Raw genomic sequence first — 14,892 nt, 5'->3', positions numbered from 1 at the left:
AAACAGAAACGGTCAATTTATGAGTCAGGGTTGTAATGTTGGCTTTTTTTTCATAAACTTAAAGAAACGTTTTCCCAATAAACCTTAAAATTATTCACTTTTTTTTTAAAGAAAACACTTGATTATATTGCAGGGTGAACAAAAAGCAAATAAAAGTGACAAAAACTGGAACATAATTTTATTCATAAATATCACTATCGTACGAATATAAAACATCTTAAATTACTGCTTTCTTATACAATATTATCATTGAGAGCTTTTCAGGAGGACAAAATAAAAAAAAAAAATCCCAAAGAGCAGTTTTTAGGTATTGCATATTGGTGCTGTAGCTGTGGAGATGAACCTGATATAGTAATGACTTCCTCAGGATGTTGGGGGTTTTTTTTAAACAAAAAAAGAGAAAAAAAAAGGGTCTGTACACGTGTAAACACAGAAACAGGAGTGATCCGCTCACTTCAATTTGAAGTACAAATCTGTCAGCAACAGTACGAACAAAAACTAAACCAGACGAACTCCTCCGTCACTCCTGCTTCGGACTTAAATGCTCGGTCTGCAAAGAGGCTTTTCTTCAATTCCAAAAATCTATACTGGTACGGGTCACAAAAATATACAATCTAATACAGTATTGAACAACAGTAGGCACTCTGTACAGTGACTGAGGTAGCTGCGATTTTAACGAGGACGACACAAAGAAAGGATCGAACTGAAGTATTGCTGCGGAGGTGAGGGATATTCCAGCGGGGCCAATCCGTGGTTTTCAGTCACATTATAGGAGCTCGAACTAAAAACGGACACAGGCAGTCCTTCTGAGAAACCGTCACTTCACTTTTTCACTCTCAGTCATCTGCCAGAGTCCGAGGTTCAACACTTTAAGGCACGGGAGCTGCGTTATCCTCTCCAGGCCCCTCTTGGTGATCTTAGTGCAACCGTAGAGATCGATGCCCGTCAGCTGGGTCAGGTGGTCGGCTATCAACTCCAGGCCCTTGTCTGTGATTCGAACGCACTGCCCGATGTTCAGAGTCTTGAGCTCGTGCATTTGGCGCACCATCCGGTTGATGCCGTCGTCGCTGATGTGGCAGGAGCACAGGGACAGCGACTTGAGCTGGTACAGCCCCTGGGCGATGTAGGCCAGGCTCTGGTCCCCGATCTTGTCGCAGAAGGAGACGTCGAGTCCGGACAGGCGGAGGGAGCCCATGGCCAGGTGCATGATCCCGGTGTCGCTGATGTTGTCGCAGGAGCGCAGGTTCAGGCTGCACAGCTGGCTCATCTGGGACAGGTGGAGCATCCCGGCGTCCGAGATCCCGCCGCAGAAGCTGAGGTTGAGCACTTTGAGCCGGCTCAGGCCCTTCGAGACGTGCTTGAGCGACAGGTCCGTCAGCTTCTGGCAGTCCTGCAGGGTCAGCTTCTCCAGGGACAGGCAGCCCTCGGCGGCGCTGCGGGTCATCCCGGACAGGTGGCCGATGCCCACGTCCGACACGTGCCTGCAGCTGCGCAGGTTGAGGCTCCTGAGTCGGTGCAAGCCCCACGCCACGAGCAACAGGCCCGTGTTCGTGATGTTGCTGCACCCACCGAGCTCGAGCACCTCCAGGTTCTTCAGGTACTGGGCGATCCGGCCCAGGCTGGAGTCCGTGATCTGCTTGCACAGGCTGAGGTTGAGGACTCGCAGGGACGGGATGTCCTGCACAAAGGCATGTCCCAGTCCATTGTCGGTGAGGTTGAAGCACCCACACAGGTTAAGGCTTTCGATGTGCGGCATCCCCTGGATCACGTAGCTCAGGCTTCGCCTCAGGCTGAGGATCTGGACCTTCTTGATCCCCCTGGTTTGCAGACTGGGGAACAGACTGGGGTTAGCTCTCCGCAGATGGAGCTTGGCTTCCACCCCCCTCCACACCGACTTGTGGTAGGACGCGTCCCTCCAGGCCGCGCACACTTGGGCTACTCTCCCTTTGTCCTTAACGTCCAAGTAGCTGAAAATAATGGCCAGGATTTCCGGGAAAAGGCACGATACATGCGTTTCCATTTGAAACATGGCTCCTTTTAGCAGCAGGGGAGCGACGGTACGGTCGCGTTAGCTCCGCCGAAACTCTGCTGCTGAAGTTGCTCCGACCCGGTAACGCTAACTAGCGTCAGCTAGCATACGAGCAAGCTAGCCGCAGCGAATTAGCCTGGAATGTAACGAAACAAAAATGCATTTATCTCGTTGGAGCAAGGCACACTGCTGTATTAAATACAAAATAACAGAAAATTGGCAGCTAGCGGTGCCACTCTTAAGTCGCCAAACGTGAAATTCTTCGGAAAAGTAATATTTAATTTAACCAGCGAGCGTTAGCCTAGCGTCGGTTAGCATTAGCTTAGCGTTAGCTCGCTGTCTAAAGTTAAGAGCTTCGAATCGGCCGAACCTCCTCGTCCAGAGCAACGTGGGTTTTCCACGCCAGATCATCTCAAGCTCATCCAGAACGTTTTACAGATATCCGCATGGCTGTTTTCGTCATTTCTTTGTTTTTTTTTTATTTTTTGTTTATAGCTCCATGAAGCGTCGGAGTGTCCCGGTTTCCAGCAGCGAAAACGCTGACTGTGTGTAGCCGATGAGCTAATTCTGGTCCCAGCGGCTCCTAGTGGAGGTTTTTATGACACTATTTAATACGAAATCTCTTTAAATCCTAATGCACATAATGGGCTTTAAGGTGATGAGACATTTGTAATTGTAGGGTTAACAAAACACCTGCATGTATGGATTTATTTATATTTTTAGTGTCAGGTGTTTCAGGTGTTTCAGGTGTGGAAGTCCATTTCTGCCACCAGGAAGGAACAAAAGCCACATTTTATGTCATAATTATACATTAAAATTAAAGTTATGACTTTCAAAGTAATATTTATGTGATTAAAAAGAGTCATAATTGTGAGTTTCAAAGCCATGACTTTATAAATTATATTTATTTATGTTTGGATGTCAGTATTATGACTTTTAAAGTCATTATTATGACTCTTTCAAGTGGTGGAAATCGCTTTCCAAGAAGTATGATACTAGTCTGTCACAGAACATATTCATTTTAAGTAATATTGGGTTTATTTGATAATTTTTTCGACATTTCTTTAATCAGAAATAGCCGTCTGTTTTTTAAGAGACTCCTTGAAGATGGGACTGAGCCTGCAAACCTCTGGTTGAAGGTCCATAATGGATTTTATTTTATTTTTTATTAATATTTATATTTTTCATTCAAAATTAGAATCTTGACCTTAGTTTAGTGAGATTCACTGCCCTGATAAATCAAATCCTTTAAAAAAAATAACACACAAATAAAGATAAATATATACTGAAAAACAAAGTTCTGTAACATGTTTCTTATAATTGTAGTACCTAAATGATCTGTACAAATATAAAACTGTTTCTCAGAACTGTGATTTTCTGCAATCATTCACTGGAAATTTACACAAAATTAGATTTACTTCACCAAAAATGTGTTATTTCCGCTCAGTTCAGGTGTTCAAAGTGTTCAAACCTGCACAGCTGGAAACGAGTTCCCTGAGCAAAAAAATAGTTTTCGCTGTCTGCAGAAATTACCAAGATGAAACGGAAAGAACTAAAATAAAATATGAATAATAGTGTTACAGCGCAAAGGCAAACATACTGTCAGATATTAGATGTGCAAAATATACGTGAAGTTATGGTGATTGTACAAATAAGGCAAAATGCAGTCAAATATAAAATGACTTATGATGTAATTATGATCTAGTTTTGACATAAAATGTGAAATATGAAAAAGAAAAGGGCAATTATTACCCCTGACCCCTTTCTGTTTTCCCTGCATCCTCCAGGTTGAGCTAAAACAGCGACGGTGATAGAAGCCACAGCGCAGTCTGCCAGCTCTGCCCGTCGTGTTCGTTCAGGCGGCTCCTCCGTGGTCGACCTGCTCCGGCACCGAGGCGTTCACTGACCTGGTCACCACCCAGCTGGTCCGACAGTACAAAAGAAACAGACAAGGTTAGAGGTGATCGACACGCAAAACGTTTGACTGATTTGCCAGACGTTGTTGTTCCGGGTTTGTGTTAAAAACCAGCAATACAGACGTCCATTAAAGGATCTTTATAAACATGTAAATTTAATTTCTTTATCTTTCCATCACCATCTTCCTATATAGATCTATTTTACTACATCTCAGCCTTAACAAACTATTTGTTCTCATTTATTTTTGTCTGGAAGTGAAGTGTTTTTTACTTTCAGTGACTCCGACAGGTCAGATGAGTTGTCTGTAGCTGTAACATGTGAGAAAATTAACTCGACAAAGTTCACATGAATGCACCTGGTGTGGAAGTAGTGAAAGTCAGATGTAGTTGGAGTCTCTTCTTTGACCCTCCCATACAGAAAAGACCGGGCCTCTTCCTGCTCCTCTTCCTCCCAGCAGCACTCCTGTGGCCCCGAAACAATAAATATCTCCAATTCCTGGAATGTTTCAGGGCTCCTGTCTGGCTCCGGGCTTTTGAATCGCTCGCCGTCTCCGCCGCTGACCTTCTCGGTGCCTCTTGCAGCACACGTCGTCGGTAGCCCCTTTAAAGCACTTTTTTGTGTGTTTACCCATGTGTGGGTGGTCCTCGAAACTCACCTAGCCACCCTGTCCCTTTAATGACCCGAGTTCGGAGCAGTAACACCTAGCTGTCACTTTCAGAAGGGCAGTTTATTCTCTTTATGTTAGATTTTAATGACCTTCCTGACAGCTGCATTTCCTGATCACAGATCAGTCTCGATGAAAATCAGGTTCTACAGTCTTTTCTAAAGCTGGACGAGACGTCGTTGACAAAAACAGAAAAGATGCCATGATTTACATTAGTTTGTTTCATCAAAGAAGCTTTTATAAGTTATAAAAATGTCTCATGACGTCAAACTGGACACGGAAAGCAGTTAGTGTGTAAAGGGACACCTTGAGCATCAGAAATATGTCAATTTGAAGGTTGGAGATGTTTTAAAAATTTAAAACTACAGCAGCATTTCCATAGTTTGTTTGAAATAAACATCTTAGATTAAAGAAAACATCCTTTGCCTCCTGCCCAGTGACTGAGAGCCTGCACAGAAAAGAGAGCAAAGAAAGTATTTTCATCAAAATTATGTTTAAATACTCGGCTTTACTTCATTCGGTGTATCGGAGGAAACCTTTGTAACGTCACAGACACGATCGTCAACACATTCAGTTAATAAAAAAACTCTTAATCTAAAGAAAATCCACTGAATTATTACCATTAATACAGAAGAGACTATAAAACGTGGTGTAACAGTGAAACCAACTATTTAAGCTAAATAAAACTAATAGATTCAATTTAATATCATGAAAGATACATTAGTTATAAATTATTTAAAGGTATGTCAGCATGAGTGCAAAAATGCTTTTTTTATGCGAGTTCTTGATAAAACTTTATTTATTATTATTCAGGATAGCTTTAGTTGCTTTTGTAGTTGTTGACTCTGAATATTCAGTGTTGTACGATCAGCTTTGCGATCTTCAGACCGTTTTATTCAGATTTTGCCTGAGCTGAAAAGGCGTTAAATGATTTTTGATTCATAGTTTGGACTTCTGTAAATGAGCTGTAGGATGTGAAGCCCAGCAGAGGGCAGTACTGCTCTGATAAAAATATAATCACCTTAAAACAAGGAGCTCAGGAACCAATCCTTCAGAACATTTCCTCCTTTTTTGTTGCCTGTAAACGCCTCAGTAAATGTCAAAGAATTAAACATTATTATAACTGAATTTTTGCAATTTGGAGACGAGTTTTAGTGAAGGGGCGTAAAACCTTTGAGGGGTTAGAGACGAGACAAGCCTCTGGGTTAGACAGGAAGGAAGTCAAAAGTGAGGGACGGTGGGAGACAGTGAGAGACTGTGAGGGACAGTGAGAGTTGGTGGGAGGCGGTGAGGGTTGGAAGGAGACTGGGGTACACTGTGAGAGACAGTAAGGGACAGTGAGAGACTGTGAGAGACAGTGAGGGACGGTGATGGACAGTGAGAGACATGGGGAGACAGTGAGGGACAGTGAGGGATGGTGGGAGACGGTGAGGGACAGTGAGAGACCGTGAGGGACAGTGAGAGACTGTCAGGGACAGTGAGGGAAGGTGGGAGACTGGTGGAGACTGTGAGGGACAATGAGAGACAGTGAGGGACAGTGAGAGACGGTGAGGGACGGTGAGGGACAGTGAGAGACGATGAGGGACAGTGAGAGACGATGAGGGACAGTGAGAGATGGTGAGGGACAGTGAGAGATGGTGAGGGACAGTGAGTTCCCTCTTGGCCTCCCCTGTGGCTGGACTTGTGTCTGCTAATGACCCTGTCTGCTGGCTCCCGCAGACAGATGGTGAATTAACTCCAATTAGCCCACTCTCACCAGATCTTCCCTGACAGCTCATCACACACACACTCACACACACACACTCACAGACACACACACACAGACGAGTTTACCTCACTTCAGAGGACATTTCATTCATTTTCAGAGGAGACGCCAACCAGAAACAACAGCATCAACCCAACATCAGTCATGTTAGAGTTTCACTGTTTGAGTTCACAAGATGGTTTTATTACAATCTAAAAACTGTGTTATAGCTGTTTTTTCACAACTCATATCGGGCCAAATTAGACCTCTGCTTTAAAGCGTAAAAACTAATTTAACCTGATTCATTAACAGCCTTACTTGGCACCAGACAGTCAGTTTAGTTGGTGCTGGTGAGCTGATGCTAACAGCGAGCACCAACTCAAGTTAAAATAATCTAAAAAAGGCAGATTTTAGGTTGTTCTTTTTAACTCTTCTTTTTAAGTAGCTTTAATTTAACAAATTAGTCATTTCAGCCCAGTTTTCAGGTCTGCTGGGTCAAACTGATAACCTAGTGGGTTGTTTTTATGTACGTTATGACTCGTATGTGGAGGCGTGAGAGGTTTTTGAAAAACTTTGCAGCCTTTTTACGGATTTGTGCACATAGGTGAAATATCCAGGTGTTGAAAACAGCTGTCCAGGGTGTGCCCTGCCTCTCGCACAATGGACGCAGGAGGCAGGCACCAGCCCCCGTGACCCTGCACGGAAAAAAACCACGTCTGGACAAAAACGGAACATTTGAACCCACCACCGTACGATTAAAGAAAGTGCAGTTTCTCAAACTGACGCGTTCGTTAAAGCAAGTCACCAAACAATGAGAAACTGATGACTCACGTGTTGTCATTGTGGGTAACATATGTGCTGTTTCACACACACACACACACACACACACACACACACTCACACAGACAGTTCCTGCTGTGTGACCTGTCATAGCGAGCTGTGATCGGTCACTGTTCATACGGTGCTCTTTCTCTGACTGACTGAGCTCGCATGACATGTCAAACGGAGCGTGGTGTGTGTGTGTGTGTGTGTGTGTGTGATTGTCACTTTCAGGACATGTATGCTGTTAAGTCAGATCCTCCTGAGGAGAAAATGTGCTCTTTACAGGACGGTGATGCTGCATTGTGTGTCTAACAGGTGACGTCCCCCGCTTCTGCAGGAGCTCCCATCTGGGAGCGTGGCCGGTCGCTGACCTCTGACCTCTCCTGTAAAGTGGGTCAGCAGGTGCTTAGCGCAGGGCAGAGGTCAGGGGGTCGGCTTGTTCGAGGGGGAAAAAACAAAAAAAACAATGAGCGTATCGAACACAGCGAAGCAGCAACAGAAACACTTCTCGTGACGTCCCAACGCTCCGGTCCGGGAGCCTCTCTGTCCTCCGGTGAGTTTGTGTGAGGAAAGAAAGGAAAGTAATCCCTTCGGATCCCCTCAGCTGCTCGGATCCATACTTCGGAGCACGCAGGCAGGATGGACAGCAGCTGTGTGTGAGGGGGGAGCTGAACCCCTGGAGGACGACGGCGTTGCATCACCACCTGACCTCTGACCTCGGCTCACATGATGTCGCACACAAACAGTTCATCGTAGAGCACGAAGTAAAGAAGACCTCCCAACACCTCTCCAGCCTCGGAGTGTGCTAATCCACAAGAAGGGAGGCGTCACAGGAATCAGGAGGTTAGGGCGTCGCCGTTGTGGTGTTGATGTTTGCGTTCATGAGTCACAGAGCAGCGAGACGTTCAGGGGCTGACGGCACAGGGGCTGACCAGGTGGGAAGACGAGGACAAATGATCAAATTCTCCGTCTGAAAAACTTCAAAACGATTCTTAGTTTGTTGAAATTTGAAGATTTATCCCCCAGCAACAAGCTGCTTTCATTTACGAGAGTGCCCGTTTGTTGGTCCGGAGTGACATCACTGAGAAATCAGCCATATAATTTTAAAAAGTAGGATCGGCAAGCTTCACGATGAGGCCAAACATTATACGAAGGGATTTCCCAGCAGAGAAAAATGGTCAATTTGAAAGGAAGTTATAAGGATTATAAAACAAAGGATTATCTCTGAAGACATATCATATCTTGTTTTATTTTTGTAAATATAATCTGACTTTCTTTTTATTATTTTTAAATGTATGGGAACTTTGGAGTTAAGTTTTGCAATTAGTGTTTTTATTTATTTATTTTGTTCAAAACTTTACGGGAGACTCAGGAAACTGAAAGGATAATTTGCGCCTGAACTGATCGGTTTGGTTTTCACGTCTCTGCTTTGGATTAATGGCTTCAAGGTTTCCCGGTTTCCCTCTGCAGGCTCAGCCTTCGTTAGTTAAATCTGTAAAAATCTTATGCAATCCTGTTCAACTCCAGCATGAACCAAACTGTTTCAAAGCTTTTACCTTTTCAGTTTTCGCTGACATCGTGAAGAAGGCAAAAGTTCTACTTTGTCTTTAATTATAAGTTGAGCATCCAACTTCTTTTCAGATCGGATAGCTGGAAAACATCACGTGTTGCAGGTTGATTATACTTGCCTTTCAGAGCTGGTCAGGCTGCTGGAGTGTAAATCCTACATAGGTGGAAAGGAACAAACTACAGGAACAGATAAATGTGAGAAGAGATCTGAACGTTGAGACGTTTGAACTGGACGTGACAGACGGAAAGAAGGATAATAATGTATTCCTCCGAAGCTGAGAGGGGAAATCATTAAAAGCTGAGGAACTACAGAGAAAGAAGCACCGAGGGTGGGAAATAAAGAGAACCAAACAGTAAATAACCCTGCTGAGACAAAGAGGACGGATCTCCTGGTTGTCCTCCTCCCTCGCCACCGTCTGCCCATCATGTCTGCCGTGGTTCAGGTCTGACTGCCCTTCCTTCACCCTCCCGGCTCGTTTAGACCTTCGCAGGTTAAACCGGGAATTGTCATGCGGCTGCTCTACGGCTTTGAGGTGCCGTGGGTTCGAGCGCAGCCGAATGTCGATGATCGGGAAGGGCGCGCCTTCTGCAGAAACAAAACAGCGTAGTGCTTAGACATTTAGACTCAGGTTTGTTTGAGTTTGATCTTATGAGAAGCCTGATGAAGAGGACGTAAACAGCAAAGTTTCAATTTAAACTTTAGAGAAGGAACAATTCTTCACCCGAAACACAAACTCTGAGTGCAGATTTGTCAACAAAATCATCTCCACCCTTCGCCAAAAAACTTTAAGACTGATTCCATCTGCAGGACACGACACAGCAGAGAACATGCTGATATGTGCACGTGCAAAAACAGGCAGAGCTGTTTGCACTTATTTAAAATAAAGTCATATTTTGTAATTTGATTTATAACCAGATCTGAAGCCCGGTCACGGTCAAACGCCTCTCACCTCAAACACGCAGGATGGTGTTCCTCCAGGACCAGGATTGGACACCACTGGTATAAATGGACAAACGATCATCCTTTCTAACATGAGCTGGTGTGTTTGTATTGTATGTGTGTGTGTGTGTGTGTGTGTGTGTGTCAGGATGTGTTCTGGATCATAGGTGCCAGTGGGATGAGCTGCATCATTAGGAGCGTTTTAATGTTTTGCTCTCCAGCTCAGTGATGTGCCGCCGTCACACTAACAAAGCAGAGTGACTGACGCGCGCTCGCGCACACACACACACACACACACACACACACACACACACACACACACACACACACACACACACACACACACACACACTCTCGCTGGCATGTTCCTCAGTGTGGGAACTCTCACTTAAAGCGCAGAGGCTTGTTTTTGTGCTGCATAAATTGATGCGTTCTTGTAATTTTGCGGGTATTTTACCAGCGCTGCAGTGTTGTTACTGTCGTTGTGTGGCTTGTAAGTGCTAAGCTCTTCCTCTTCATCTCTCCTCTTCCTTGATTTGCTTCCCCCCACCCCCTCCCCTCCCCTCCCCGGGGCTGATGTGATTTAAGGCTGTGCTTGAAAACTGAGGACTGGGCTGTTATCTGCGTGTTATTGATGCAAGCTGGAAGTCTCGGTGTCCGCGCTCCACAGGAAGGCAGACACAAAGATGGATGGAGGGGGAAAGGAGCAGTTATTTCCAGCAGACTGATGTCTTTTTCCTGTAATGTTGAGAGTTTAGACGGCGTTGGGTGTTTTCCACTCATTCAGAAAATGAAAAATGTGGCCCGGTCTGGCTTTCACCCCCTCCTCTGTACCCTCCCCCTGCCTCCCTCTCCTCCCCTCCGTCTGTACATAATGTAGATGTCAATAATTTAGCAAGATTTGAGAATTCAGCTCTTAACAACAGGTTACGATCTTTGCAATAAAAGCCCTAAAATATGTGTTTGTGAATAAAATATGATTCTGTCTCTTTCAGAGCAGCTGAAACCTGTCAGGACTGCCATTTGTTTTCTGACAGTATCGCAGTGAAGTGACAGTTCAAAAGCGGGGGTTTGTCTTTATCTTGGCAGGTTTTCAATCTTTGCTCTATTTCTGCACACTGCGGAGCATTATTTTGTATCCATTGTTTTTTTGTTTTTTTTGAGACCGTCTTTCATCCTCAGGGGCTTTGTTGTTTTCTCGCTCCCCGTCTCTCCTTCTTATGTTGTTACTTCTGCTTTTTTCTCTCTCTCTCTCTCTCTCTCTCTCTCTCTCTCTCTCTCTCTCTCTCTCTCTCTCTTTTCCCACCTTCTCGTTTGCAGTTTCATCTTGTGCTGTACAGTAACTGCGTGGCTTCGGCTCAGAGCACACAAACATCTGACGGTTCCTGCTCTGGCCGGCTCTTGAACCTTCGGCTCACCTGCCGCAGACAAGCCATCCGGCTGGAAACCCACCCGACACCTTCCTGCTTCCTGCTCCTCCTCCCTCCACCTCTCCTGGTTCGAGCCCACAGGGCTGGAGCTCGTTCCTTTGTTCCTGACATCTGTTTTGTTGGGTGATTAATTGAGATGAGCGTGTGGGTTGAAGGCCCATAGAAGGGAAGCTCAACCCCCCCCAGGTAATGATGAGTGTGTGTCTGTGGACAAATAACCTTCGTGTGCTTAGTTAAAGCAAGCCGCCAAGATTTCCCTTAAGATCCAAGGAAACATTTGAATATCTGTGATCTTGATGAAAATATTTAAACAGACGCTTCTCCCCCCCACCCCACCCTGCCACCAAAAAACAGAAAATCTCTTCAGTCTTTCCTCGGTGTTTGAATTCAGCAGCACAAGATGTTAAGTGACAGCTGAGTGACAAGTGACAACACCCACTGTGCACACCAGTATGCCAAGAATCCCAGAAGGCAAAGCTGTGATTTGCAGGAAATTAGCATACAGTGGAAGTGGCACGCTGCTGCAGCCGAACACATCTGTGTGGGATTTACAGTGAAAGGGATCCGCGCTCGGGCTCTTAAAGGGGTCGCTTGGTATCGTTCGGGTCTACTCGGTGGCAAAGGTGGAGGATCTCTCGGCGTTTAATCTTACAACTGCTGGGGAAAAAATGAAAACACTGAAAACTTACACAAGATCAAGAAACAGTAAAAAAAAAAAAAGGCTCAGGATTGCACAGCAAGCAGAAAACTTGACCAAAAGTAAAACAATGAAGAGCAGAAACTGGTCTGAATACATACTGAGGGAGGAGTCCAATACAGAGCAGACGTGGTGATTACAAACGAGGACCTGGTGACCTGAAGCGGGGAGTCTAAAGTTTGTCATGCACCGTGTGATTTTTAGGAATCGTAGAGGCTGTGACACACTTTGTGAGCTCGGTGTCATAAAACTTTGACAGTATCTTGCGTCCCACTGTACGATTGTAGATTTAATCGATGCCGGGCCATACGCTGGCAGACATCACGAACATCCGACAGGTATCAGTCCACCAAATGAATGGAAAGCCAGCGCTGGCTTTAATGCTCCTATTATTAGGTTCGGACGAGGAAAAAGGAGACTTCCGGCTAATTTCTGACACCGCTTGGCATTTGTCGTAGGACATCTTTGGTTGTAGTAATCCTGTCGCACTAAACGATCACAGAACATCAATTCAAGTTCACAACTAAAAAGTTTTCTACCTTTCCTTCACAATAAAAGACCCCACCGTGTTTAATGCTGTACAGACAAAAACAAATCAACAGATTCAAATACTGCCCGCCTCCTTGAACGCCAAAGTCTTTCCTGGATCTGTTAGCGTCCTGAGTGTGTGTTGAGGATGACACTCAGCTACTACCACACCAGATTTAAGCTCTATAAAAATGACTAGAACGTCAGTATCCAGGTTCCAGCCATTACCTGAATGTGGTTTTAGCCACTTTTTCCACTTCTAGATGCTCCTTTTTGCAGATTTCAGCTCTTCCAGAGAATTTTCCAGTTTCTTCCTTTTAAACCTTTTTGTTTTCTTGTCGTTTTTTGATGTAGTCTGATAATCTCTGCCCTCTTATCTTTTAGTTTAGGAGAAAGAGCCGCTATCCCAGCTCCCGCCGCCACACGTTGAAGCGCCCCTCGAGCAAGACTCCCGCTTTTTGGCACATATCCACGTTGTACATCATAACGTTGCCATTTTTTGCCTTCTTTCACCCGGTGCGTCTCTCACTGCTACAGGACTTGTAAGCTTCTCTCAAATCCCCCTCCAGAATGCCGCTCAAAAATATTCTCTTCAAAACCGGAAAGATCTTTTGAACTCGTCACATCTCTTGCGTAAAGAAAGATGAAAAATAGAAACATAAAAATTCACGACCAGCAGTGTCTTCTGCCTCTTGTGGATCCAAAACTTTTAAGATCAGACTTATAGTTTTCTGTTTGTTTGAGGCTCTCTTTTAGCCATTTTCTTGTCTGCCTCTCATTAACCTAACACCCAGGGAGTGAGAGAGATAGGTACATAGTTACCACGGTGACCATGATGAGCTTTATCATTTCTATCGGTCTTGATTCTCTTTAGGCTTCTTATACAGATCAAACATTAAAATAAAAGTATTTCTCCTCATATATTCCCTGTAAGTTAATAAGTCTCTGTTCATATGTATGTAGTTATAAAAACTAAACTTATTGTGGGTAAATAATGCAGATCGTGTTGCAGGCCATCACAAATCTCTCCTGGCTTTTTTACGGCATAGGAGAAATGTCTGAGCTCCCAGGATCAGAGAAAATAAAAGTTTGAGAGTCAGCCGGCGTCTGTGGAAATGATTTATGATCCTTGGAGGTCAGAAGGCATCAGAAGGAACAGACACAAATTTAGAGTTCAGAGAGCAGGGGTCAGAGGTCACCCCCTCCCCAGTGGGAAGGTCAGGTCAGGGAAATGTGCCGGGAGAGGCCGTTTCCCGGGGGCGCCTAATCGGTGTGACGCTGCGGATGGCGGAGTGGTGAAGGTGGCTCCCTGCTGGTCGGGAAGGGCATCGGGGATGGAGGAGGAGGAGGAGGCGGAACAAAAGGCCTGCTCTCAGGCTTTACTGTCGAAACTTGCCGCTTTACGCACGCCGGCTGAATCTCAGCACTGAGGTGCTAATTTTCCACCCAGTCTCTTGCCGTTCAAGCCTGGCGAAGTCCTGCGACCCGGGGCCCGTTCGCGGCCCTGATTTATGCTGCGGTGGGATCCAGGGCTTCGGGCGGCTCTGATGTCTGCGTGAGCGAACACACATGAACGACATGTTTAGGATAGTTTCACAGCCTGAGTCCCGGGGTTCATCTGAGGAGGTGAGGAACGACGCTGTCCACCACACAGACGAAGGCCAAACCAAACTGAAAGGGGCCAAACCTAAATTAGAAAGTGGTTTTAGGCTCTTTCTTTTCGAACATTTTGAGGCCGAGGAGGAGCAGAGGAACCGGAACTCTGACGGCGCTTGTGAACTTGACTAATGTCCACATAGATTCAGTTTCATGGATCAGCGCCTCTTGTTGTGGCCGAACCTGAACCTGAACTTGTTGGGTTTTTTTTTCACGCTCCTGGGGTCCCAACGAGCCCATCAACATCCAATTAAACCCCGAGGGCGGGGAAGACGTGGAGAAGCTGATTAAGAGGACAGGAGCGACGAGGAAGACCGAACGAGACAGCGCTCCTGGTACATAATGACTTCCACTGACAATTATCTCTGATCCGACACGAGCCATCCTCCCCCTCCCCCCTCGTCTCCCATCGTCTTTACTCTCCGCTCCATTCCCCATCTTTTAATCTTTTCCCTCTTCTCTGCGAGAGAGAGGCAGAGCCTTTAAACGCCTCTTCTCGAACTGCTCAACTTCAGGAATGACGAACGCGTCGCGGTTCCTCGAAATCGCACGCACGCACGCCGAGACCCTCCTCCTCCCCCCTCCTGCATGAGGAGATACAGAGTGACTGGGTAATGAGGCTCACTCACTCGGGGTCAGCGACCTCACCGGGGCTCAGAGGAGGACGAGGGGGGGTGTGGGGGAGAAAGGCAGGGATGATGGCAAGAAAGAAGAGGGAGTTTTCTCTTTCTCTTTTCTTTTCATTTTTTGGTCATCACTCCTCTCGCCTTTATTTGTCATCTTGGCTGCGATCCCTGTCAGCAGTTAGAGTGCTGCACGGACACAGGGTAGCCGGGAGGGAAGCGGCAGAGAAGGGGGGGAAAATGTTTAAGTGCTGATGGCAGCCCCCCCCCCCC

General features: G+C 45.7%; 1 protein-coding gene across 1 annotated transcript; it reads right to left on the bottom strand.

Moving 5' to 3' along the window:
• Positions 1 to 156: 156 nt before the first annotated feature.
• Positions 157 to 2,599, bottom strand: LOC108229919 (F-box/LRR-repeat protein 14). Its single transcript, XM_025003791.2, has 2 exons — positions 2,400 to 2,599; positions 157 to 2,165 (listed from the first exon to the last, which is right to left on the bottom strand). The coding sequence occupies exon 2, from the start codon at positions 2,027 to 2,029 to the stop codon at positions 818 to 820; it is 1,212 nt and encodes a 403-aa protein (XP_024859559.1). The 5' UTR covers positions 2,030 to 2,165; positions 2,400 to 2,599; the 3' UTR covers positions 157 to 817.
• Positions 2,600 to 14,892: the final 12,293 nt, after the last annotated feature.

The sequence above is a fragment of the Kryptolebias marmoratus genome, linkage group LG11 (genome assembly GCF_001649575.2).
Source record: "Kryptolebias marmoratus isolate JLee-2015 linkage group LG11, ASM164957v2, whole genome shotgun sequence".
Lineage (NCBI taxonomy): Eukaryota > Metazoa > Chordata > Actinopteri > Cyprinodontiformes > Rivulidae > Kryptolebias > Kryptolebias marmoratus.
The sequence above is the reverse complement of the archived record's forward strand: the minus strand, read 5'-3'. Positions and strand labels throughout refer to the sequence as shown.

What these genes read in the sequence shown, in the direction of transcription:
- LOC108229919 (XM_025003791.2), bottom strand. Translation starts at nt 2,029, where the DNA reads ATGTTTCAAATGGAAACGCATGTATCGTGCCTTTTCCCGGAAATCCTG.